Consider the following 27,875-nt stretch of genomic DNA (forward strand, 5'->3'; position numbering starts at 1 on the left):
CTCTGTATTCCCACCCTTAGGCCATGCATCTGTGTTCTTTGGTTCATGGTTCAAGGTGTAGCGCTAACATGACCATCACAGATCTGCAATGGGGCTGCCAGCCTGCTAGGAAGGTCTGTCTAATAACACTGGTGAAAACTGTCTGACTCCGGGTGTTGCCCTACACCTCAAACCAGAAGGTCACTTAAAGTCATGGAATGAAGCACGCGGATGTCTAGAAGTGCGGGGACCTTCTGTAAATAAGTTACAAACGCGAGAATCTGAAATTGTGTCCTTCCTGGCCATTTCTTTAGCACAAGAGACTGACCTTGGTTGGCGTTTGAAACACAGTGCTTTTTTTGTCCAGTTACTCTTACTTGTTGAGCATTGCTGCCCTGAATTAATGTATTCCCGCACGCTTCATGAGCTGTGCAGCGTGTTATTTGTTGCAGACATTCTAGACTGAGTACCGCCAACAGCTAAAAAAGGCTAAAAAAGTGTCGCCAACAGCTATTGAGGTCATTGAACTGATTTTTTTTTAACCCAACCAACATTTTAAAAACTTTAATTTTATTATTCGGTGGCATAAACATTTCGCCCCCTCCCTTCATATTTGTATTGTGTGGTGGTGAAAAACGGCTGACCCCCAACTAACCACATACATTTCTGTAGCAGTCAAGTGTATCAAACAGTCCCTTCCTTTGTGGCACAATCTGGTGTTTTTTGAGTTTTGCCAAGAATGTTCCAAATCTAATCAAAATAAGTCTCTTTTCAGTGCCAGCTCCTTAACACCAGCTGAGCCTTTTGCAAAACGTTGTGACGCCCGGGGCTCAACTGTCCTTTATGCATTTTGTTTAAGGCATTGAATGTTAAATAGTATTTTTAATTGACATCAAGTTGAAATTTGCTTCATCAAAATACATGTTCCCCAAGGCACACTTGTTGGGTGCCAGACTCCTTCATTTTTTAATAAGGTTGTTTCCGACTTGTCATGCCTTCCGCAGTTCACTTTTCTTACATGTGCAGGGAATTTGAATGTCATTTCTATGTCTTGTTATTTTGAGAAATCACCAATTTCTCATCTTGCAAGGAAGAAAAACACTTAAAAACACAAACAGTCATTTACTTGCAATATATTATTTCAACACCCTAAAAAATGCGAACACTTAATTGGTCTCTTTTCAGGGTCTTCACCAACAGATAATGCTCACATCTGTAATTTATAAAAAAAAAAAAGCAAGAATAAAAATTACGGTTTTCATTTTTTAGTCTTAAATATAAAAACCGTCTAAAACAGTTCGGATTCCAAATCAGAATTCCCAATATGTCAGTAGTGTCTTCGACCACTTTAAAGGTCATCTGTCATGTAATTGTAGATGAGTGGTGCTCACACCTGGGAATTACTTGGGTGTTCAGACATGGCCATTCCATATGGCTCTTCGTATATGGAGATTACATGCTGGTGCTTTAATATAGGAACGGCATGGTGCTCGGCTACAGCAATAACACGAGCATTTTCAAGAGAACTGTCCTTTTAATGTGCAGTGAAATTATAATGTTTGGGGAGGACATCCCCAGGTCAGTTAAATATTATTGTGCATACTTTTTTGCAGTAGTGTATCAGCTTTGTTCAAACTATGAATGTCATATTTTGTAACAGAAATTGTATAACAAATCTTACAGAAACTCTCTGTTTTATAGTCCAAAAATAACTTTCATAGACTTTCATTAAAGCTGTATAGTGCACTGTCCATGTTAACACCATGGAAACAAATATAACTGGGATCTTTAAACCATTTCTATCCTCGTGTTTATCTACCTACTTGTCTATCTATCTGTCTGTCTGTCTATCTATCTATCTATCTATCTATCTATCTATCTATCTATCTATCTATCTATCTATCTATCTATCTATCTATCTATCTATCTATCTATCTGTCTGTCTATCTATATTGTTGTCTGTCTGTCTCTCTTATATATCTTATCTACCTTCTAGTGAAGACACACACACACACACACACACATATATATATATAGAGAGAAAAATATCATACATGTAGACACACAACACATAATAAAATAGTGATACATACATAGCATATGGGTGTAGAGCACAATACATACATTTAGATAGTACAAGCAGTGATTTTATGTTTTAGAATGAGCTCTTCCCTTCATCAGTCGGTGTGTTCCTAGTCTTCAATAGGGCAAACGCAATGAACTTTCTCTGCTGAAGTTTCATTTTTGACTATAAGGCTTTTGGATCCCACCCACAGTATAGCAATACAATCTTGCAAAAACCCTGGAGTTTTCATGGATAAAAAAACGACCCCACCCAAAATAGAGGTAAAATCTTGCTTGATCAAAAGTGCCTTGGTGCATGTTTTATTGATCAGTATCGCTCCACATTGGCTTTTAGTTGAACATCTTAAAATGTGGGCAATCCTGCTGAATGTCAGGAGCTGCAATGCTTTCTTCGCCGAGATCTGAGAATATCTCAAGTCAACAAACAGTAACTGAGCATGAAAATAAGAGTAAACTTGTATTGTGGTCCCATCCTTTCCTCAATAGACATATAGCAAGCACACGCTTGATTATACAAAATTTGTCATGCTGAAAATGTGTCATTTTGCATGACTAGTTAACCTAATAAAATGTAGTCACAGATGCAGTCCTTGGGCGCATGTAGATATTTTTACAGGTGAACCGAAAGAGACGGGAGCCATTCCAAAGAATCTGCATGCCGCCTTTGGCAATTCACTGTGTTATTGTGAAGATGTGCTCCGCTGAGTAAACGTGATGTTGAGTATCGGATAAACACGGCATAAAAAATATCTAGAGTCTACTTTGCAATGCATTTAATCCTAAGAAAAATCCTACAGCAGGTGTTGTATGGCACATGCTTTGCTAGTTTAGTACTACTAGTGAATAAGCCGCAAATTATAACAATTATATGAAAAGTCTATTTTCATTTAATGCTCCTGGAAATCATGGAGATCTCATGGAAAGGGATGGGGTCATCCATACCTACTGTACAATTCTTGAGCTTTTATAGCAATCGCTACTATCCTTGGTTATCAAATGGAATTGGCCTGTCCATCATTTGAAGCAAAGGAGAGCACATAGAATATAGCTTCTGTAAATGCTACAGTTTTGGTTATTAGGATGGTGTTCTTGTAGGCAAACAGCGAGCTCACAGCATGTTTTGGGGTCTTCACCTTGAATAAAACAACATTGACCTTGTCGGAGTGGCCCATTAGGGCTGGGAGAGTACGGAGACATAACTAATGGAAGAGTACCGGTACTCACCCATTCGGCATGTCTGTCCATTTAAAGCACTGCCTCATTGTTCAGGTACCTTCAGTAAGGAAGCTGCCTTGTGTTTATTTTACACTAAACAACAACAGCAGCATTTTCTGCACCCCATAGTGAAAAGAATCCCAGACAATTAAGTGAAAGTTGTCCCTGTAACCTTTAAAGTCCTTTCCACTATTCACGCAGGGGCATTAGAACCCAATTACTTTCATTTCGAATGAAAATTGAAAACTAATCCAAATCTGATCTAGCTTCTTGTTTTAACTGAACATCTTAAACAGAGTACTACTTTCATCTTCTTTGGAAATATGCATCTCAGTGCTCTAAATTTAATCAATCGCATGTCTGTGTCTGTGTTCCTATAATCTACTGTTTCCTCTGAAGATAAACAGTATCATTTTAAGCATTTGTGCAAGGAAATCATATTACTGGTGCTTAAGCAGTTTTTCTATTTTTTTTTTCAATTTTAATCCTTCATAAACCAGTGGAGCAGAAATATTCAAAAATGTTTCATTTCAAGTAGAGTGCATAATAAATTGTAATAATTGTAATGTGCCATAAATCCTAGGGCTTTTGCATTTTGCATTTGATTCAGGATTGAGGTCAGGAAATTTGGAGAAATTTAAAGAAAATGATTCATCAGTCCTTTTGTTCTGTTGGCCAGGGTCCCAGGATTCTCGAGCTGTGCCCAGCTGACAGGCTTCTGAAGATGGCACAGTAACAGTCCAGTGATGCCTGACCATGACAGCACAGCCCTCTTAAGCAGGCAGACCAAGAGAAGACGAGTAGACATCGGCGTGAAAAGAACTGTAGGGACCGCATCTGCAATTTTCGCAAATTCAAGAGCGACGTTTTTTAATGCCATGAATTCCCAAGGTTCTGAGCAGGATGTTGAGTATTCTGTGGTGCAGCATGCAGATGGGGAGAAGTCAAACGTGCTCCGCAAGCTGCTGAAGAGGGCAAACTCATATGAAGATGCCATGATGCCTTTTCCAGGGGCAACCATAATTTCCCAGCTGTTGAAAAATAACATGAACAAAAATGGTGGCAATGAGCCCAGTTTCCAGGCCAGTGGTCTCTCCAGTACGGGCTCTGAAATCCACCAGGAGGACATGTGCAGCAACTCTTCGAGAGATAGTCCCCAAGAGTGTCTTTCTCCTTTTGGCAGACCCCCAATGAGCCAGTTTGATATGGAACGGTTGTGTGATGAGCACCTGAGAGCAAAGCGTGCCCGTGTTGAGAACATCATCCGAGGGATGAGCCATTCTCCGAATGTGTCAATGAGGGGCAATGAAAATGAGAGAGAGGGAGCCCCGCAGTCCATAAGTCCCCGAGAAAGTTACAGAGAAAATAAACGCAAGCAAAAGCTGCCCCAACAGCAGCAGCAGAGTTTCCAGCAGCTGGTTTCGGCTAGAAAAGAACAGAAGCGCGAGGAGCGCAGACAGCTGAAACAGCAGCTGGAGGACATGCAGAAACAGCTGCGCCAGCTGCAGGAGAAGTTCTACCAAATCTATGATAGCACCGATTCTGAAAACGATGGTAACCTGTCCGAAGACAGCATGCATTCCGAAATCATGGATGGCAGAGCAGGAGACTCAGTTGGGAGGTCCGACCACGAAATGTTTGACTTAGACCCTGGACAGTTCATTGACCGGGCACGGGCCCTGATTAGGGAACAGGAAATAGCAGCTGAGAATAAGCCTAAAAGAGAAGGTCATAGAGACAAAGACCATGGGCACAACTCTTGCCACCCAGAAGGCAAGCACTTAGCCGAAACACTGAAACAAGAGCTAAACACTGCCATGTCACAAGTCGTGGACACAGTGGTTAAGGTTTTTTCATCCAAACCCTCCCGCCAGCTTCCTCAGGTCTTCCCACCTCTCCAGATCCCCCAAGCCAGATTTGCAGTGAACGGGGAAAACCACAACTTCCACACCGCCAACCAGCGCCTGCAGTGTTTCGGTGACGTAATCATTCCAAATCCTCTAGACACCTTCAGCAACATGCAGCTGCCCAGCTCTGCTGACCAAACTGAAGCACTGCCCTTAGTAGTCCGTAAAAACTCATCCGAACATTCTGCCTCTGGCCCGCCTCCTGGTAGCCACCATCCTTCTCTCCATCAGTCACCACTTTCAGCAGCTGCAAGCTTTGCCTCATCCTCTTTCCGCCACCCTTTCCCACTTCCCCTCATGGCATACCCATTTCAGAACCCTATGGGAGTCCCTTCTGGCTCTTTTTCAGCCAAAGATAGAGCCTCCCCTGAATCACTGGACCTAACCCGAGAGACTGCCAGTTTACGGACCAAGATGTCTTCTCATCACTTGAATCACCACCCCTGCTCACCAGCACACCCGGGCAGCACAAACGAAGGTCTTTCCTTGTCTCTCATAAAGTCTGAGTGCGGTGACATGCAAGATATGGCAGAAATTTCACCGTATTCTGGCAATGCAATATCCTTTTTAAGTATGATCAAAAAGATTTGCGAGAAAGTAAACTAATCTGTTGATTTATGTGTTTTAACAATTTCAGGTCCTTCACAAAGAGTGGTTGAGATGTACCTTGACAATTAAAATCCACCTCGCTCTGGTTGCTCTCCGATGTGCCCTCTTGCAGCAGGCATATCATACACTGTGGATTCATGCTTTAGGTACACAAGGTTGGGTATTGTGTCCATGTCCTACAGCTACCTGGAAAAGTGATACATGACCGACGTGTAGCATTCCTACTGTAGGACATGGCATATAGAAAAAACACCACTGCAGTTTTGAAATATGGGCCAATGTTCTAAGCATTTTATTTCCATATCGAATCAGGTTGTTCTGCATGCAATCCAGGGCTTTTTCCATGTGAGCAATTACGGCTAGTGATTATCACTGGTAGATGAGAACCCACAGGGTATTTAATCTGCTCAATTCCTGGCCTACTGTGCCCTGTTCACAGTACCTATTACTAAGTGCCTTGGCTCCAGTTAGTTCTTCATTTCTTTTTACTGTTGTGTCTGTGGGCATGGCCATCAGTTTCTGTCCCCTAAGACTTATGGAAAATATTGATTTGTATTGACCCTTCGCCTTTTTAATGATGGGTGTCATAGCGAATCAAACTAAAGCTACTCATTTTATCAAAAAAGAATAGATACAAGTCAGAATCTATTCTGCTGCTACTTTTCAGACATGTAGCCTACAGGTTACTTTCGATTTTTAGCAAACTAAGCCAGATCACTAACTTCACAAGATGTCCCCTCCCCCCAAATGCACACCCTCGATGCTAATCTAGTGCACGTGACACCCTTTCTCTAGAGAGTTTCATTAAGTTACTGATAAGTTTTATCATGGGCCTACTTCTGCAGTCACCTTCTGCTGGAGTTCACTCATCTGCTTTGCTGCACGCACTGCCCCTTGGGTCCATTTCAAGAATTTAAGTTTGTAGTGGGCTCAAAGACATGCTTTGTGAAGCCCATCCCAATTTCACACGTATTGGCATTTGTTGAACATATTCACCATAAGTACTAGAGAAATGCAGTTCGAACACAAATCAGAGCCTGTTACTCCTGTGGGGCATCCCGCTGGCTTGTCTTCTCCAAGATACCAAACAGAGTGTCTTTGTTCCATCTTAAATTGGGAGTGTGTTGAAAGGGAGCTACTCAGTCAGGGATAGAAAGGAGACCGAATACATTTTTACCCTCAATGAGACTAAGAACAAGTGCTTCACTCTTCTAAAGGAAAATGATATGTTGGTGCCTCATTCTCAGGACCAACAGTGTTCCCTCACTTATCCTTCCAAAGCTTTGAAAGCACTACAGTTGACACTGGATCGGAGTAAATTAGAGTCAATATTGACACCCAGGGCCCAATTCAGAAGGCTTTGTAGAGGCAGTAGTTTTGTCTTAGTTGGGAATTACACCTAATTTTCCTGACTCGAGTCACAAAGCACTGTGGCTTGTTGCAATTCACGCCATACTTAGATGCGACTTACTCATGTATTTTCGGGAGTAAGACATGCTTACACCAAGACAAAGATTTTGTGGATCACAAAACATGTTTTTTTTGTTTATAAGCAGTCTTCCCCTAATTACTAGGCCTGGATTAACAGTCGGACATAACTACACACATCTAATACTTGGTCAGTCAGGCCTTTATATTCAGGAGTGATCCAAATTTAAGACTAGAATAGGACAGACACATAGAAAAAGCTTAGTTTGTGAAGCTCAAAATTGTGTAAGTCTTTAACAAATCACACAAAGTTGAACAGAGACTACTTATTAAACCTTCTGGATTATGTTTTTGAAAGTTAACTACACAGCTTAATTTTACAGACCCAGATTCATAGAATAAAATCTGCAGGTTTGTGTGTGCATAGATGGCACTTGCTATTGTGGCCTAACTGTAAGTATAGGAGTAGAGGTCATAGAAGTGAATAGGGAGCTTGTGTTACTGTTGTAGCCAACACCCTCCAATTTTTATCTGTGTGTATTCACAATTATTGACAAATGCTTTTTCCACTCTTGATGCACTTAAAACTTTGCACCCACTTCTAGTAGGAGTAAGTGATGCAGTGGGTGGGCAAAACCACCCCAAACCACCCATTTTGTTGTAGGTATGTGGAGATGTTGGGAAAGAGATTTCTACACCTGAGAACATGTTTTCCCAGTGGGGGAACAATAACTGAGGAGCTGCCCATTCGTCCTAAGCCTACGATGATGTACTGTTCACTCTACGGAGAGTCTCCATTCGTAGTATGAGTGACTGACAGACGTATGCCAGGGAATCCAAGACTATTGAAGTTTACCCTCTTGTATGCCTGTCACTTTTGTGAATCACCAGGAATGAATCAAACTTTCTAGATGAAGTGTGTAAGCCTAGCTAACTAGGCTTATCCTCGCTGTATGTTAACCTTCAATGCATTTCGATAAGTGACGCTGACTTAGGTTGAGCTAGTGGAAGATTCAATATATGGTTTCCAGTGCTGCACTTTCATTTGGTCTCCGGTGGACCCCCATGTGTGAACATGCAGTCAGTTAACCAAGGTGTCCCATGTCGAGGTGAATTGTTCTTGTGGTGTTCTTTTCCATTTGGGGTTTGCAGGTTGTAGTTTTGCTTTACTTTTTGCACATGCACAGCTCAAAGTCTCAGATTGCAAGGAAAAAACAGAACTAGACAAGGTGCTTTTACTGTATGCTGCATAAGCAATATGCACACTTCCTTTTGTTGCACTGCACAAAAGGTTGTAGAATTGCTGCGCCTAGCATTGTTCCTGGTCCTGTTCTAGAAAGAACTACATCTTATTCAAAAGGCATTTTATCCACAAAGTAGATCAGCCACCGCGTGCCCGCGTGAGGACTGCTCGTGTGCCTGTTTAGGTTTTACTTCATATTCTTGTTTTACTCAGGCTGCAGTATCTGTCACATGTGACCAATAGAAATCAATCTTGTGTCAAGTTCTCTGGTCATCCCCACTTTGCAACATACAGCGTGTTCAATGCTGAAAGGTCCAAATTCGATGTTATTGCAGCTTGCCCTACCTATTCTCTTTGAAATTGAATCTCTTGTGTCCAGAGTTAAAATATCAGAGAGTTGCTCTTCATGCACAATATCTGCTGGCTAGGTGGCCCTGTGGCCAGTTTTTTGCAGCCCCACAACAATATGATTATTTTTATGGTCCACGTGTATGGTGTCATTTGTTCAAAATGATAAGGGTACAGGAAGTGGCATCACATCCCCTTCTGACCCCGTTGACATCGCAACATGCGGCATTAAATACACTTTGTCTCTGTTAGTAGGCTATTACACAGACTTTTAGGAAACTTTCTTTATTACAATTTATTGACTGCATCTTAAACACACTAATAGCATACACAAACTTAAATTAGCAAATCACTAAATGGCAAATAATATTTAAAGTATTAAGTACCCAAATTGTTTAAACTACGGTTGTCAAGTGCACTAGAAAGACAGTGTTAGCAAAAATGTCATGGTGTGTGCTTTTTCAACCACGCTGTCGATACATTGTTACATATCAATTTATATGTCACTATTGCCAGCTTAGTATATCAATTTTACCTCAGCCAAGGGACTCTGACATACGTGCTGTAATAGAAATAAAACATCGTTCATAATTCGTGTCTGTCAGACACATCTTCTCTGAGTAAGCAATGTGGCAACAGACCACCTTGACTCCAGTCAACATGAATATCTTTTCCGTAAATGGTGGCCAGACTCCAAACATACCATGTAACCAAACAAATGGCATAAAAATGCTGGTAACATAACATAAACAGAGTGCTTGAGTGATCGCCAGGCCCTGAGTTTTGCTCAATAAAGCTCATAAAATAGACACATAAAATGATGTCGAAACAATGGTGCTGATTGCCAAAAGCATTTAACAGTATGGAAAGTAGTACTAACGGAGTACTCTTTTACGTGCTCTTACATACCTTAGTTAAAGCGCAAAGAGGACACAGCCCTTTCTATTCATACTAATTTATACAAATATTCCCATTTTATTCTCATGTTTGATGTTTTGGAGTCATTTTGAAAGGTGTGTAAGAGATCGTAAACTGGTACTTTGGGAGTACCCCTGTGTGTACCCTAGCATGCCTTTGTGACCCTGCCCAGACATGTATTTAATGCTGCTTTAAAGTGAGATGCAAGACATGAGAAGCAGCAGTCAAATGTGCGGCAGTGGAGTGAATTCAGGAGTTGCAGGGAAAGACAAAGACATGGATGTGCCAGCAGTGCGCAGCTAACCTGAAATCTGCCTCAGTGGAAGGTCAGGAGAGGGGAGCCATTATCAGCCAGCGTATCTTGCCTTTAGTTTACAAGTGAGCAAACAAAATGATACAGGTACTGATTTATTCAAGCTGCATCGAGTTCTCCCTTCCACCCAGAGGTCTGTTTTCAGGCCTCGTGCAGCTGCTTGCTATGCATGATTAACCTCCGCTCAGCCATACACAGAAATCTTTTGTCATTACAGCCACAAAGCAAATTATTTTGGAGAGCGGAGGGACACAATTAAAGATGGAACTCAGCTGTTGTAAACTTATAAGACTGCTATACTGCTATTTTTACCACCTTCTCCATTTTTTCACATTTTTGTATTGTCTTTTTTTTTAGAACACATTGCAGTTTTTTGTTTCTTCATGATGAAAGGGACTTTGTGGATTTCATTAAAATGCGATTTGAGGAGATCTTCTGCCCTACTTTTTGATTTGAAACCGACCTTTTGAGCGTAAGCGCTTCATTTGTAGGCCCGCTGCCGAGATGATCAATATTAGCTCAAAATCATTGCTTGACAAACATTTATTCAATGAACTCATGGTAAATGTTCTTTTAAACATTTATGCAAAGACATTCTGTTTCTTTTTTACTACAACTAAATGAAACGCTGCCTGTTTACGCTGGAGAGCTCAACTGGGGGAATCACTATAGGGCAACGCTACAGATAGTTATGTACATTTGTGACTGGACGATTTTGCCATTTAGGATAATACTACACCTTCCTAACTTAATTGCATTAATTGTTTTACATTTTTTTTGTTTCTAGCGGCAATCTAACACCGAACTAATTGCCCTCTACATTTGTTATACATATACCTCACATACGAGAAACAATAATTACATTTAGAAAAGACGATAAAACAGAAGTGTTGCAAAGCAGTGACAGGGTTTTAGAGATAAGAGCTGGTTTGGGGTCTGTATACTGGAACTTGAGAATTTTCGGAGGGCTTCGTTTGAATCAGAGTCCCAGACTTTCTCTTTAAGTATTAGCAGTTTGTAAACACTGAGTACAAACTAGGTTTCTTCTGTCTCTTCCTCCTTTTTTCTGATGCTGTGTTATGAAAGCTTGGGATTCTACCAATCATAGTTAGCATGTCTTTAATTTCTGGATTTCTGACGTTGCGCGTCATTTAATGGCAGTGGCCTATTTTAAGAACTTCCTACTGGTGGGCCTAATGTTCAGTGAAGAGTAAAAATGGTAACTGCATGCACAGTACTACCTCGGAGTAGATGAGTAGACAATATGGACACTGCTCACATGGGTGGGAGCCCTTACTATCAAGAACACCAAGGGGGTATGATAAATGCTATCAGTAGCAAAGCTGTGACTTGCCCTTATCAGGGGCGGGCGAAAATGCTGTTTTACTCCCTAAACATTCAGAACTATACTGAAAATGATGTACATTTCATTAAATGTACTTTGCCTGTGCCTTGTGTGAATATAGAGCACGAGGAGAAGTCTTGTATACAGAAGTGGTGAGATACCAGCTGGGGACTGGTTTATGGACAAACTGTCCACTGCAGTTTTACTGGTTCTCACAAACGTGTCGGGCAAGTGAAAATTAACACGAAATTGAACATTCATGAATTAGAAAGATTTTTTGCAAATTTTATGTAGTACAAAACACCCACATTTCACAAAATTTTGCCCTGGTATTAAAATTTCTTGTTTCATTCCTGTGTTCTAATTTTCTTTACTCATAACCACCAACCTTTCATATTTTCCAGGGTAATCTGTCTCTTTTTCATTGTATCCTAATACTTCCATGTGTAATGTGAACATATACACACACATACTATGTTAAAAATAAAACACGCCAGGAAGCCATCCAGTCTAACACGTGTTTAACGCAAAAATAGAAAACAGCAGAGTGAATAATAAAAAGCCATCTCAACTGACCAGAGTTTTTGGAATTGCGTAGTACAACATAGTACAATATATATATATATATATATATATATATATATATATATATATATATATATATATATATATATATATATATATATATATATATATATAGTTTGGTAGACTTGTATTAAGATAAAAAAACACACATAGCACATATATATATATATATATATATGTTTGTGTGCATGTGTTTTCTCGCAATACAAGTCTAGCAAACCTAATGTGACAGAAACTTGTTACTTTCAGCAAAAACTTATCTAGTGAGCAGGTGGTAGAACCTTCTCCTGGGGGAAGCTTAAGACATCCTTGAGGAGAAGATATCATTCATAAATACAATATCAAGTTCTTTAGTCTCCTAAAATTCCGCTTCTAACTGCCAACCCTAAAAACGAGGTTGCACTTTGCAGAAATATGCAAATAGAGCACTCTTAATAAAATGACTTCTAGGCCTTCGACAGTCTTGAAACGTAGCAAGCCTAATTGAGGCTAAAAAACACTTCAGATCAATAAGAAAGCACATCCATATTTAATTATGGAATATATTGGGATACACAGTGATATGCAGATGTATATATATATATTTTTAAAATAATAATGTAGAAATACATAATTATGAATAAATATGTTTTCACAACATATTTTCTTTTTATGAATTCATTAGTTCTTTATCATACATGCAAAGCACTATATTCAGTTTTCATTTTTGGTAAAAAAAAGTTGTTCTACTCACCTCCGCTCTGCACATTTGTGCCCCATTTTATACTCATTTTAGAAAACCAAGAAAATGACATGCTGTTCCCAAATCATATGTTTCCCACTGCTTATGCCACACTGATTTCTCTGATGTCACATGAATTGTTGTGATAGAACACTAAGGTAAGAGAACCCCCTGAAAATATGTAGGATTGGTGATAAGGGATAAAGACTAATTATGGCAGAGGTATGAAAAGCAGATACTCTATAAAGTATTCTTTAGACAATATCAAAACACATTTTAATTTCAAAGGAATTTCAATTTGATTTCTTTTTGAGGCATAATTGATTAAATCACCCTGCGTTGTGTGAGGAACTGAAGTCATTTTCCAGGACTGCATTTGGATGATGTGGGATCAAAATGCTGTTTGACATTCTGCAAAAAAAGGAGTCTTTTACTGCTGTGTGAATAGACATGGTGAAAAGACTTGTGATAATGAAAGTGCGTTAAGGTTGAATGTGGATAATTGGACACTGATAGTTTGCTTCTAAAAGAAGTAATTACAGAGCTGATGCAGACAGAAGAATAATGCCCTTTCCTTTCCCACTGTTTTTATAATAATAAGGTTTATAATCCAACTAAAATGCAATATGAAGATAGATATTGAGCATACTCAGGCGTTAACTCTTGGTCCATTGGATTCTTCACTTTGATTTTTGTAAATGGTATTCCAACAAAAATATTCTGTGTTTGTGTGTGCGTGCAGATGTGAAAGTCTTACATATAAATTTAAAAGAAGCCTTTTAAAAAAAAGAATTGGCTAAATTGTGACTGTACCCGTACCTTCAGCAATGACAACTGATCTGAAAAGTGGTCTGTACGGTCATGCAACTTTCCTTGATTAACCCGCACAATGTACAGTGATCATGCCGGGCATGTTTGCACCCCACACATAAAAGGTGGCAAAATTAGTTTTAAGGGTAAAATTACATTAAATGTAATTGTGAAATGCAAGTTTTTTTTCACTGCCCTTGGTTTTACTGATGACACTACATATCCATTGCAGCTATTTAATGCACTGTATATCTTTTCAAAGATGCATGCACACTGTTATTTTTAAGTGTTTTGATGGGCATACAGTGTCACCAATTGTCATGAAATAGTTCTGTATGCTTTAAAGTAAAGTCATTAGACACCCCACTGCAGCACACCCTTGTGCGATGAGGTACAAAACCACCTAGTGTGTGGTGTTGTGATAAAGCGTGACCTAAACAATACATCTGCAAGATTAGTTTGGTTTTTCAATTGAAGTCACCGTCTTTGAATTTACAAAATCCAAGTGTGGAAGTGAGAAGAGCAACAGGTTTCAACCTACCATTTCCTCTTTCAAAGCAGGTGCTTAACTATTAGGCTGCACTTCCTCTTTGGACTTTTGCAGATTTGTGGTTTGAAATCCCAACTTGGCAATCACACACTTTCAGAGAATTACTGTTCTCTATTTTTGTCTCTCCATTATGTACAAAATAGAGTCCAATATGATTAGTGTTTTCTTATTCAAACCAAACATCATTTTTATTCGGAAATCAACATAGACAGCTATTGAATATATGGTATCTTTATATTTCCTTCTGTATTTATAAATTGAATTAAGCACTGTTTGTCAACAAGTCTACTTCAGAATCTTGAACAGTCCTGTTGAGAATAATAGAAAGTCCTGCCCATAATGTAAAAGACCAAACCCTGACACTATTACTGAATAAAGCAATGAATTTTATTTTGTGCTATCGTTTAATTGCTTTCCGCCTTTCTTTCTCTCGTTATCTCCTTTTTCTAATGTGAAGTTAAATCTCACAAATTCTTCAATATAACACATTGTCGGGCAGAGTTAAAGCTGTGAATGTCTCACTGTGTCATAAAAGATTGGACATTTGAAAAGACAGTGTGCCTGAAATGATCGCTTTGTTCAGTGCTTCTTTTTATGGATACATTGAGAGCAATGTATTGAATAGTTAACCATAAATGATTGCTTGTATGTAGCGTGCTTCAGTTTAGAAGTAGGATTTTATGTTCCAAATTTATGGATCAATTTGTTTATGACTTGCATACCTCAAACCTTTTCAAGTCAGAGCAATACTGATTGCAAAGACAAGTTTAATGAGACATAGAAAGACGTACACCAAATTTGATAATATTCAGACAATTCAGATAATATTTTATAATAGTCAGGCATTTGACTAATAATGTCTAGCAGATATAGTCTACATGTAAGAATGGAGGTAGACAATGTTACCTGAACATCTGAGTATCCCACAGACTTACCTTTGAGGAAAATTGGTCTGTGCTTCTTCATTGGAGAAAATGGCTGTAATGCTTAGACAGGTCTGTATAGCCACATGCATAGTCCATTTCAACTGAACGTGGCCTTTTTGCTGTCTGCAGTTAATTGTTTTTCTCAGCTCTCGTCATCCTTCTTCAACTAGGAACTGAATTGAGTTGCCCACACACCTAGCATTGGAAATGGAGGGATTTGAGACTATTGAGGCATGTGAAGAGGTGCAGCTGACTCCTCTACAATGTGTTTAAAATTGAAATGCAATACTTGTCAATACCATAGAGAATCTTGTCAGGTTTCTGTTTCTATGATGGAATCCCTTTTGTAGGTCACTCCTGTTCATTCTCTTTTCCCCTGGTTTAACTCCCAAACTGATCTCTTTCCCAACATGAAACAAGCAGGATAACTCATTTGCATTGCAAATAACAGCCAATGTTACCCAAGGGTTGTGGCTGCTGTGTCTTTTACTGCAACTAGTGTTTCGTGCGGTTGGAAGCAGGCAGTGTTATTTCCTGGAAACATCTAAATCAGCAATAAACTTTTTTCATACCCCCTTAACACTCCCAAAAAATGTCTAAACTGCATGCAATGTGTCCCACACCCTCTATCCCTTGCACTTGCACTGTCAGCCAAAAACCTCAACATGCTTTTCAACCTCACTGAGCAACTGGAATCTTTTATAATAGCTCACCATCAAGTCTTACTTTCCCTCCAACACAGCCAATGTGGTGATGACGTCATCAGGCTTTAGCAATTTTTTTTTCTTATAGTGACGTACCATAGGTTTCCCTTTCCACTCCTTCGCCCCTCTACACAAAGTTCTTAACTTTGTCCAATAGATCTTTGCAATTTCTCTAGGAGCCTGCTAAAAATAACCCTTGAAATACAACTTGAAATCTGTGATCATCTTTATAAAAACTTCATGGTTCCACCGAAACTTCCTTGTGTTGCCATAAGATTCCTGACTGCAACTTTACTGGGACCTTTCCAGTAGCACTTGCACCCAGCTGACCTGTATGTGATCTCCCCACTTGAGATTTTCAAGGGTGATCTTGAAGTCCATCTACTAAAAGAACGTAGTAATGGGGAACAATGTCTAGAACCCTATAGTTATGCTTTCATTCTCTTCCCTACCAGCAAATCCATTGCTGGCATTATGTACTATATATAAATATATCATCTGTGTGTTCTACCTTCATTTACCAAACACCATTGTTTGTAACTTCTTTACATAGGAATAAATTCAAGATGGCTCCATGTACTATTGCAGTTGTTGCCAAATAGAGTTCTTTTGTAGTAATACTACCATTACTCTCTAAATAACAAAAAATATTTGCCCCTGTAAAAGGTGCAGGACTTCCTTTTCCAGTGAAAAAGTGGATTGATTGCACCCATATGTATTGGTGGTGTCAGACTCAAGTGGTTCTTCGTGAGGAAAACACTTTCCTCTCAGAGAAAAAAGTTACATGGACTACTGCGTATTCGCACACTTTTTACACAAGCAGACTTTTCCAGTTGGGGGATATTACTTATGCCTTCTCTATCATCAGTCTTTGCAATCTGTTTCAAATGTGAAAGGACATTTGCAGTAGTAATTTTGAATATTTCTGTCTGCAACTTTTGAAAATTGTCCCTCCGTATTTAATCATAATAACTTAAATAGTGCCTCTTACAGCATGACTGCTGCTTCTATGGAATGTAAATAACAAGTGTTACTGGCACCCATTTTAATGGCACCGTATTCGCCAAGTAGCTCAGCGACATGCGTTTAAATTGCTTAGGACTAGTTTAGTTTACCGATAGTGGGTTCCCCAAGACAGGAAACACTGATCCTGTTAATTGAACATGGTATCGTGATCAACTTTCACCTAGACAAACTATTGCCTCTTATTCAAGAGAGATTTGTGAGTCACACTGCACTCTGTTTCCAGCTACTCTGTACTCATCCTCTAGAAGCTAGCCATGTAAATATGTCTAAAAAAAAATAATATGCTTGGCTGAGACAGTTTTTCTTCCCTTCTTCAGGGCATCCTTACCTAACCTGTGACACGTGCCCTCGTGAGCAGGTTTTGCAGGCTGTGCTTGTGCCATAGGGAAACTAGATTTCCTGCACCTTGCCAAATCCAGTGTGTTTTATTTAAGTAGCCTTTCAAATTATGTTCCATTCTCTAGTAGGCATTGGCTGATTACTGTTGCCTGTGAGATGCACCTGTTCCAGGAGGTCTTTTATTGTGCACGCTCTATATCTTTGCAAATGATTCCCCTTTAACCAGATATCAAGTTTTATTCAAATCTCAAAAGACACAGACAACCAGTTGTTGTTCTCCCTTATGTTCCTTGTCAGGCACCCTCTTTGCATCTCAAGAAAACAACGCATTTAAATCATGAACATTTGCATGCTGCACAGGAAAGCACAACCGAAGCATTATGTCCAGTCAAGGCGTGTGCAGGTGGAAGTGTGTGGCTCCCTCCTGCATGATTTGACTCACACTTTGTCTGAAACTGAAAGTCGGATACAGAAGTATTCATCAATTATGTTGTCAAGGAAGCGTATGGGCACTCCAATACCTATTGGGTGGAATGAGATACAGGTGAATATGGAAAATGTGGAGTTCAAGCCAAGAAAAGCACGAATAATTAGTTATTGTCAAACTTTCACCCAATACTCCTGTTTCTTTGATGTTAATTTGCACCTTCCTTTTCGGAAACATTCTGTTTCCGCATTCAGTATCACTACAGCTTAATAAACATAAAAACAAGATGTGTCACATTTATCTCCCTATTTCAGAATCTTTGTTGGAATTGGGGATGAGATGTACTTTTTGACCAAGATTTAACCTCAACGTCTGTTGGTGTGGTACCAATTCCGCACCCTTCCAATGAATCAAGGATGTCCACGAGCCCATAACAGACCTACTTTTCATCAATACTAAGTATGCTTGCATTCTTGGCCTGTGGCCGTCTCCCAAACCCTGCCACTCTCATTTCCCAGATCATATCTATGGTTGGTAATACTATGACCACTGATGTCTCTCCTGATGTACACCCTTCCCTCCGTCATGAATGGAAAGAAACCAGTAGGAGTACCACTACTTGCCTTGCCTAGTCCATCACCTTGGCCTATCAGATCATCAGCTCTCCTCACTGCTGCCAGACTGCTTGTTGAAAAAAACTAGGCACTCCATCTTTGTGCCTTGACTTGCCCTGCTGACTCCCTGTCAACATCCAGTGCATTTCCTAAATCTCTGTCTCAACCACAAATGCATCCTTTGGAAAGCCCCAAAGTAGATCACACTTTGACTCATTCAATCTCTACATTCATCCAACCAGATCGCAGACCACCACAAACACTGTGCTGATTCGTGGAGGTAGACCTTTTGCTTTGTTGACCCCGTACATGGACCCCACTCACTTTCATCATTCCCATTCAGTCTGTCTATTGCCCTTTCAAATGTTGACTCAAATTTTGTGTTCTGTAAATTCTCACTGCCCTAGCGTACTTTGTGGCAGTTTAACACATGAAACTGTTATACGTAAGTTTCTACATTTATTGATTTGTGGCAGGTCAAGTATGCCTCCATATACAAAGCTAGAGATATCACTGTGTTCATGCTTGAAATTGTTTGTATGTTGAAAGAGTAATTTCAGGACCGGATCATTTGGTAAAAAACAAGATGAGCCTAAAAAATGTATGCCTAACCCGGCTGATGGTTTAATGAGTTAAACTCTGGATGCTGACTTTCTGTTTGGCTTGTGGGTCACTAGTTTGATTCCTGTCATCTCCACATTAGTCTTGCATTTGTTCCAAATTGATAAACTGAGTACGCCTAACCCCCCTCTATGAGCTGCCTGGAGCGATGTCCCTGAGGAATACTGCTCCAGGCAACTACGATGGTCTGGTGTTTCCGAGCCTGAATCCCCAGGTTCAGAAATCTGATTTTACCACGTATGGATGCTCAACCAGTAAACCAGTGGGTTGAGAGGAGTAAGGGCCCAGCCCTTTCTCCTGCCCACCATCTTCAGCACCTCGGGGGAAGAAGATAATGTTTCCTCCTGAAAGCCCACATCCTCCCCAAACTCCAGACGCCGTTTCCACCACCTGCCTACACCCGCTGGCCCCCAAATCCCGTCCCTCGAAGATATTTACCATCTGCCCAGAAAAAGGTGTTACATTTCAGTATTAAACTCCCCAGAATTGTAGAAAACCTGTGATAAGGGACCCGGTAATCCCAGGTCCATCATGTTAATCCTCTTCCTGGGACTTTCACTCATGATCACTCTCTGAGGGAGTTACTGGCCAGGATCGTTAAATCATAAAAAGATGTATATAGTGGAACAAAATACAGCAGCTCAATTGTTGTAGGGGGATGAAGCAGGGAGGCAGAGCAGAGGGCTGTAAAAGTAGATCTTGAAAAGGGTAGGGTTTTCAGAAAAATGACAAAGAAGAGTTGAAAACACTCGGATGTTTTGAATCCTGCATGACCCATGCTTTTTCCGTTAGAAACATGGGGTATATGAACTGTGTAAGAACACAGTATTTAACATGAGATTGTCAGGTACTGGTCCACACAGGCTGACCAAGTCTTTCATGCTTTTAAAGATGATAAAATAAATACCTTAAGGTGGTAGAATGGTAACACTTCCGCATTTAGTTAGTTTAAACTCGCATGGCCTAGATCAAGGCCTCTAGTCTGGTTGAAGAGCACGCTTGCACATAGAACCTTCCCAAAGCCTAAGAACTACGATAGGAAAACACCAAAGTCAGATCCAGAAATGCAAGTTTTCTGAGCCCCGTGGCCACGCTTGGTTGGTAAGTGCTTGCTTTCACAGCATCACACCTCAGTGCTGTATACGCACTGCAATATGAATCCTATGGCCACAAAATGACCTGCAGTTACAGACCTTCACCAGGTGGTGGTCAGACCCTATTAATTCATTGGACCAAAAACCCCTGTTCCTTCCTCAAGCTTAACTCAGGCACCATCACCATCTGGGGTTGTCTGAAGTAAGCTTCCTGCAATACGTTTCCATCCACTGCTCCACCTTGGTCAGGCCTATTAGAAACAGATAATGTTGGCAGGAGTCAATTCCCTCTGCGATGTGTGGTATGCAGGTGGTCACTGTTGTTACAAATGTCAGGCCATGTTTGAAGGTTGCTGCATCTTTTTACATCTCCTTGACACTACCTGCGCAGCGAGCCATAGCAAGAGTTAAGAAATGATACACGGCCTACATAGAGGTCAGTTAGAAGAACAACTCAGCAGGCGCAATAAATGCTACTTGCTGCTCTGAACTTTTTCACAATTAGAACCGCGACAGTATGACTACAGCTCAGTCAGGCTGCTTTAACCCTTCTTTTTAGTAAATGTTCTACAAACCACAGACAGGTACAATGCCCTCTATCCACCATAATAGATGCACTGGCCAGTACCCTGGTGTGAGTGCCCACACAACGACCCCAAAAACGTTAAGAGCTGGTCTAACTCCAACATGCTTGGACCATTGCCTTCAGTAATACCTTGCTGGTTATGTATTTGAAGATGTGTATCATGCAATCATGTGGCTAAAGGATTCTGCAGACCTTGGGTACAGTGGGGATTGGAAAGGGAATGAGCATTGGTGGGTAAAGTCATGGAGGGCGAAGGCCTTCAGTTGCCTTTGGAAATAGCAGGGATTCCTTTTCGAAAGAATCTATGTGGTTTTGGAGTAACTTGATACACGGCATATAATGGGCCACTGTAGCTCAACACTTCTGTGCTCCACGGTTTGGGGTGTTTTTCACATTCTCTGAGCACTCAAAACAGTAAAGTGCTAATATTCCCTGCCAAGGATGGACTCTTTTTCAAAGACACTCAGAGGAGGGGTGAGTTCACAGTGGCGATGGACCGAGGATGAGGCAGGCCTGGCGGCGACCACAAGCAGGGGAGAAGGATGGACACTGAGTGCTTAGCAGTACTTAAAAATACACTCCATACGACACACTCATGCTTGCCTACGGCTTTACTCATCAGAAATACAGGAAGCGGTGACGCAGCACGGAGCCTGCGTCCATGACAGCTGAAGACATCCATCGTATGGCTGTCGCCTTCTTCCCCAAATATGACAGATCCCCTCGCCTTCCCTCGGCAGCCGCCCCATCCCCTCTCTCCGTCGCCAGCCCCGCACGGTGCATGGTCGGAAGCCTGCGAAAGGCGCCAAGTACATTTGCAAGAGTTTCACGGGGGCGGGCAGATGGGGTTGGCTGATACGCAGTGACAATTATATTAGCAGTGGATGGATGCGACCAGCATAGATGTCTTTCCTGCGCACAAATAGAAAAACACACGCCCACGGGTGGACGGCATGGGGCCAGATCCAGGCCAGGTTTTCAGGATAACTGATATGTGTATTTATCACCCCCGCCCCCCTTAGATTAATTGTGAGTGCATTTATTCTGTGCGGATTTCCTGAAAATGTATCTTGGATCCGGCCTTTCTGGACCTACGTTGACTACGTTTGATCAGACGGACAGCTTGCACATAAATGTTTTATGCAATTTACTCACCTGTAAATATGCGTCCGGCCTGGCATGGCTTTATGCAAATCTGGCTGCGAAGATGCGCACACAAGAAGGGACACACTGCCTCCCCGGCCGGGCCCCTTGCACCGCCTGGTGCGCACACACCCTCGTTCCTCAGGTCGCCTCTGTGTTGCTGCTGTTATTCAGGTTGGGCTAAATTGCACTTCGCAAACACACAAGACAAGAGTGTCAGGTTGTTTGAACACTGCTTTAGGTTCAGCTGCAGTGCCCCGCTCCTCTGATCTTTTATGTTCCTGAGCAGATGTCTTTCATTAATTTATGGATTTTTCATCCTTTCTTTTTTTTTTACACCTGGCAGCTGGCTCAAGTTTCAGCAGTTATTGTCTATTTTGCATTACACATAGACCTGAATGTCATCTGTCTTCACAAAGCTGAGTCTGGGAGAACTGAGACAAGGCCCGCGAACTGCGCGGACGGCGCTTGTTTGCGCACCCCTCGCCGCCCTTACCTTCTTAATATTTATTTGCACTTGGTTTCTTTCTGGCCTTGAATGGGGCTTAGCTCGCGCTCGGTGCAGCTGTGTGTTTACCGACTCGCGGCCTCCGTGACTCATGCGCGCGCGCAAGTATCCTGGAAACAGCTAGTGCTTTCTTGGAAGAACAGCTCCCTCTCCAGCACAAGCACTTACAGGGGAAATTAACCAATTGATCCGACCTTTTCTATTTTGACACACACATGCAAAGGGTTAACGTCGCTTTGGACCTGCCAGGCTGCGTTGGGGGCTTGTGAATGTTTGGAGTTTGAAGTCACATCGCTGGCTGCGGCACCAGTTTGACAGGCTCGCATAAATGTCACAAAAGTCTCCTTTTTGTAACGCGCTAAATTTGCAAGTGCATAATGGCTGCTGCAATGGGACAAGAAATAGGCTTTCAGAAGATGTCAGTTTCAAAGAGTCTTTGGTGCATCTGTTCTGAAATGGCGGTGTGTTTTTGTTTGGTTTTTAACGCGGAATACATCAAAATATCAGAAAGATTGAAATGCAAAGCGAATCCGCACATTAAAAACACTCTGATATGTTTAAGCCCATCAAAAGTTGAACCTGTCTTTGGGAAACCTTGAATCAAAATTCAACATATGCTGATCATTAGATTAACACGCTTTTATGTGTTTTTGCAGCGAATTAGAACTGCGCCGTTCCCCGCGTCCCTCTTTACTTGTGGCTGTGCGTCTGCGTGCCGCGTGCGCGCCAGACGGAGCCGCGTCAACGGCGCTCGAGGATGCGCGCGCCTCTGTGTGGAAGTTTTGACGAGCCTAAACGTCTTATCGCTAAGCAAAAGGTGACAGCTTGCCGCTGTTATTTCACTTATGCGCTTTGACAGATGGCGCTGGAGAGTGTAATGCTCTTTTAGACTTCTCTATCAGTCTAATGGAAGTAACTGGAGGGCCTTTCAATTCGTCTCTTGGCACACGAAGTTTGCCAGCTATAAATTATTTCCTTTGAATGTATCCAGCATCTGAAAGAAAATGGAAGTTCAGGCGGGTTGGTTCCAACCTACTCACCAAAGGGATCCTTTTTTCCAGGCATTGTTTGAAAAAAACCCAGCCTGAAGAGGTAATTTTCTGTACAAGCTGCTGGATGGCCAAGCGTTAATTTGGGCCTAGTGTGGTGCGGGTGAAGTTCTAGGCCTAGGTGGCTGGGCAGTGTCCCCTGTTGGAAAGTGTCCCTCGAATCCTAGGCCTGAAGTAAAATTGCCATCGTGACCCCTAACCTCCAGATTTACGATGTCCCTAAATTTTCAGCAGAACCTAAAAATCTGAAGGCCCGGCCTTCCCACCATTCAGCGCGCCCTGTTGAGTATATGAAGTGATAAGTGTGCACCCACTGTTCTGAAGAATAGAACAGTCTGGAGGAATAAATACATTAGCAATGAGCCTGCAGCTGACCATCAGTGAACTTTTCTGACCCTCCCTCCTAAGGTGTAAAAGTGTGGCTTGGGGTCCGCCATCGCTTTGAAAAGAGCCAGTCTGTGGAGAAGCTTCTAGGAAGGAACCTTTTGATGACCTTGTGGGAGACCACATTGATTTTCTCCACATGCATCTTCATTTCTGATAAATTATAAAGCCATTCTCTCGCCGAGGGAATGGCGGGGACAGCCTGCGGCACAGATGTGTCCGAAGCCCGCCGCCACGCGGAACACAAAAGAGTGCCAAGAAGCCGGAGGGGAATTACAAAGCCTGGGTTGTTTTGACTAGCCCCACAGGCTCGTGGGAATTGTTTCGGTTGCTTCTGTTTACAGATTTAAGAGGTAATGATGTTTCCAGATAAATAGTCCCCCTGATTAGAGTAAGTGGCCATTTATTGATCTGCTAAACCACATTATCTGTTGCCCCCCAAATGCTTTTTCATTGTCAGCAACATGAGATTTGTAGCTCAACATATGCCAGAATATATACTTGTTTTAAAGAGTGCTGTGAAAAAATATATACAGAGGCAAAGCAGTATTGGAGAAAAGTAACACACAATATATGGACAACTGTCATTTGAAGGTAATGTGTATTTTGCTTATAAATGTGTCATCAAAGATACTGTTATTGCTCAGCAAAAAATCTTGGAAGCAATCAACAAAGCAAATAGATAAAATGTTATTTCACTGTCTTTTTATGAGAGGGTCTGACTTCCATAGCTGTTTAGAAAAGTGGATAGGTTGAGTTTGACCACAGATTAAAAACAAAGTCCAATGTCCCCAACCTCATGTGTCCCCAGCTTCACCCTTGTCTTCTCACATTACCCCCAGCATGTCTGTAGCTAGCACCAAGAATAGAGTGAGAGGATACGGCATGGTTTGGAAATAGAGATTTTGTGCCTTGTGATACCAAGAATGTATGGAGGGATCCAAAATCGAAATTAATTACTTTCTTGGCAGTTTTTATCCTGAAGATCATCAGCTGTAATAATGAAACAGCAAATGGCTGCCTGGCATTCTGATTCACCCTCTAAGTGGTAGGCTGTGCTTTTGGAACTGCGTAGATTAGTTATAAGAAGTACTGTTGGCATCGTGTTTTTATAGCTCTCAGGCGGTTTGTGTCATGGATGTGGGGTGGCAGATGGCAAGAAGGCTCCTTTTTGGTGGCGCAGTGGGTTTGGGCAGATAGTGTGAAAGGTCAGAGGCCATGCCTCTCTAAGGCAGGCCAATGGTATCTGAGATGGGCCGCTAGTGAGTGTTGGGTGCTGGGCACCCCGATTTTTTACCTGTCCTCAATAAATGTTATATATTATGCCCCATACAGATTGTAATGATATGCATATTTTCAAGTGCAGCTTTTTCCTTAACAAGCGCAATTCTACATGCAAGAGGGCCTCTCGCCCAATCACCTGAAGAAGGCCAAGCTGATGTTCTTCTACACGCGGTATCCAAGCTCCAACATGCTGAAAACATACTTCTCTGACGTGAAGGTAAGGAAACCGCTGCGTTTCCGCCCAATGCACTGTTTTATGTAACCAGACCCGCCAAAACTGGCTAGTGTGTGCACTTGGATGCGTGTGAAACCTCCAAACACCTGAATGTTTTTCTTTATTTTGTGCACCTAATTTGAGATGTATGCTGGGAAAGGGTCATCAGATAGACCAACTGACCACCACTGTATGTGAATCCTGGGGGGATATTTAAGGAAAGGGGGAGTCAACCTTTTCAGGCCTCGTGGAGCAGTGATTTTGCAACCTAAGCAATGCTTTGAAGAATACCTTTTGGGAAGTATTCCATTTACGAGCACCATATCTCCACCCCGTCAGCCCCCCTCCCTTTCTCCTCCATTGATAAAGGGAAGTCTGGGAAATCAAAAAAGCAAGAGTTTCCCATGGGCAGGATATGGCGCCGGCCTTGTGCACAAGTGTGCGTCGAGTGTTTGTTTTATCTTTCTGCAGCATGTGTGTCATTAGCAGTCGAGTTTCTGAGTGAGCTAGCGCGGCGAGGCCTCCAGCCGCTGCCTGTGCAGGAACAAGAAGTTTGTTGTCGTTGCAGATTCGCGCCTAACAAGAACATTCTGCCAGCGCCGTGCAGCATAAAGGGCTTAAATGCCCCCCATTGTTGCCTCGCTGTGGCTTTCCCATACGGGTGCTTACATCCGCAAACCGTAGATCCCCTTACTTCTGCTCCAGAGAAACCCCACATTGACATTCTGCCCGCACTAACTGCGTAAACACAAAAGTGTTGATTGTCCCTTATTTACAACTTCATTTGTTGTTGATGCCGAGTGCACGGAGCATAAGGAGGATGGATAAAGTGACAGAATCAGGGCACATTATTCAAATGAGCATATGAAAGCCGTCGACGTACAGCTGCATCCTCACTCATTCCACAGAATATTAGGACCTCCTGTTTTTTTAGAGGCCATTGTTCCCTCAGATCCACTTGATTTTGTTTTTAATAATCTTTAACTTTTTAAAACATAGATTTGGGGCCTAATTACGCTAATGGCGCACATGGTGTTATTATCCAAGCAACTTGACAAACACTGCATTAGCTCAAATTAGTTTGCTAGATTTTCTTTTTCTTATTTTTTTTATAAACATGGCTTTGCGGAAATGCATGCGCCGCTTGCATGTCATTGGGCATGACAAGATGGGTGACTGTGAAAACCGGCCATGAATGACACCCCCTAAGTTATGGAGCTGGAAAGGAGCACAAAAACCCCTTCACTTAAATGACTTGCAGTAGACAACTGTTGGCTCCATGTTCCCAGAGATCAGCATCTGATTCTGGAGTACTATGAGAAAGGATGCTGCGGGCTGCAGAAGGCAGACGCCAGCTTGGTACCCAACTGAGCCTGTGCTGAGACCAAGAGCTTCCCACCACAGCCATTGGTAGCAAGGTCATGCGCAAGGCTGAATTTCATTGTACATACCCGGGTGAAGTTGCTTTGTTTTTCCCAAGAGGTTGGCTCTTTGAGTGGGGGATCTGACTACGGTCCGACCCCATTGGAGCTTAGCCTTTGTGTTAACAATGAATGATACACAACATTGATTTTTTTTTCTCACAGCCTACCTTCTCACTCTTTTTCATTATCCCTGATCTTTGACCAGTTCTTTGTGCATTCAACTTTACAAGTAAGGCTCTATGAGGAAGGAAAGAGTTCATGCGCAACAGGGGTCTTACTGACCTGACTTCTCTGTATTCTTTGTCAACTCGTCACCTTTACCATCCTTTTCTAAGATGTTATTTTTTCACTTTTTTTTTCAAATTCCAGGTGTTCGTACCTTGTGGAGACCTACCTTTCCTTTACTTCAGCAATGGTGCCACCTGCCTCTAAGTGACAATGCACCCTGCGTCCAGGCTTGTACCTTCATGTGTTAAAACAATGCAGTCTGGGCACTGTAGTTTAGTTTTGATTCCATTCAACAACTACACAAACATACCTCACTACAGTGATTATAGGTGAAATGTTCAGGTCTGGAGGCAGTGTCTGTGAGTGCCTTGAGTCAAGTGGTTACCCCAGGGAGAACACCAAGCTTTTTGAGGTTGCCTTGTGGTGGCCACCGCTCTTTTTATGGAAGTCCAGCGGTTTAACTCTGAACAGCACTTCTTGTGGGTGACTGTGATGTAGAATTCAAGGCAGAATAAAGAACAGCAAACTAAGGGATCCATTCCAGTTTACCTGGGGTCCAGCAGTTTTACAAAGGTCCTTAGACATTGTGCAGTTGATGCTCAGATGTAAGGGTAAACTCCAGGCGTGCCAGGTGGCAGCAACCACCAATAGATGTCAGAATTCCCTTTTGTTCTCAGAGGGGCTGTGCTGCTTCGCCAACAGTGTCCTACGTTATGCTCTTTGAAGCATTACAAAGAGTCTCAGCTTGGCCACACACAATCCCGAAGCCCTGCCTACCCCTGTGCTGACTTTATTTTGGTTTGGAAGCAGGATGAGTACAGCATTCTATGCTGGAAGGACACATCATGGCTGCTGCACTGTTCCACGTTTGATAATTCGTCTTGCAGATTTGTACCATCCCTTTAGCAGTTTCTCAGGCGATTGCCTGACATCTGAGTGACCGGGAACTGAGCTTTTGACGCAGACTTAAGACAGAACAGCCTGACCATCTTCTCTCTTTTTCCCATAAAGAAACAAAGTCATTACTACCCTGACAATCACTCATTGCACATGTCTGTTTTTCCGGCCCATTACGGACGGCCAAACTGTCATGCACACTTATGGTATACCAACCACTCCTCTTCACTGGGACACCAGCCCCGCCCGCCACGCCCTAACCTGCCTCATAGCCCGTATTAAAAATACCATGATAATAACATTGTGTTAAACTCTTTTTTTATTTGTCCTTTTTCACACTCTCAGAGATCA

General features: G+C 41.9%; 1 protein-coding gene across 20 annotated transcripts in view; it reads left to right on the forward strand.

Annotated features, from left to right (window-relative positions):
* Positions 1-27,875, forward strand: part of PROX1 (prospero homeobox 1) — a 119,792-nt gene that overhangs the window by 10,900 nt on the left and 81,017 nt on the right. For 12 of the 20 annotated variants that reach the window (XM_086927877.1, XM_086927878.1, XM_086927880.1 and 9 more), the window contains exons 2-3: positions 3,959-5,743; positions 24,864-24,978. In XM_086927877.1, coding sequence (XP_086784003.1) covers positions 4,026-5,743; positions 24,864-24,978 — 1,833 coding nt within the window. In that variant the 5' untranslated portion in view covers positions 3,959-4,025. Of the gene's footprint in view, positions 1-3,958; positions 5,745-24,863; positions 24,979-27,875 lie in introns of all 20 variants that reach the window. The other 8 variants (XM_086927895.1, XM_086927881.1, XM_086927890.1 and 5 more) reach the window with 1 other exon arrangement.

Source organism: Lissotriton vulgaris, chromosome 6 (assembly GCF_964263255.1).
Source record: "Lissotriton vulgaris chromosome 6, aLisVul1.2, whole genome shotgun sequence".
Lineage (NCBI taxonomy): Eukaryota > Metazoa > Chordata > Amphibia > Caudata > Salamandridae > Lissotriton > Lissotriton vulgaris.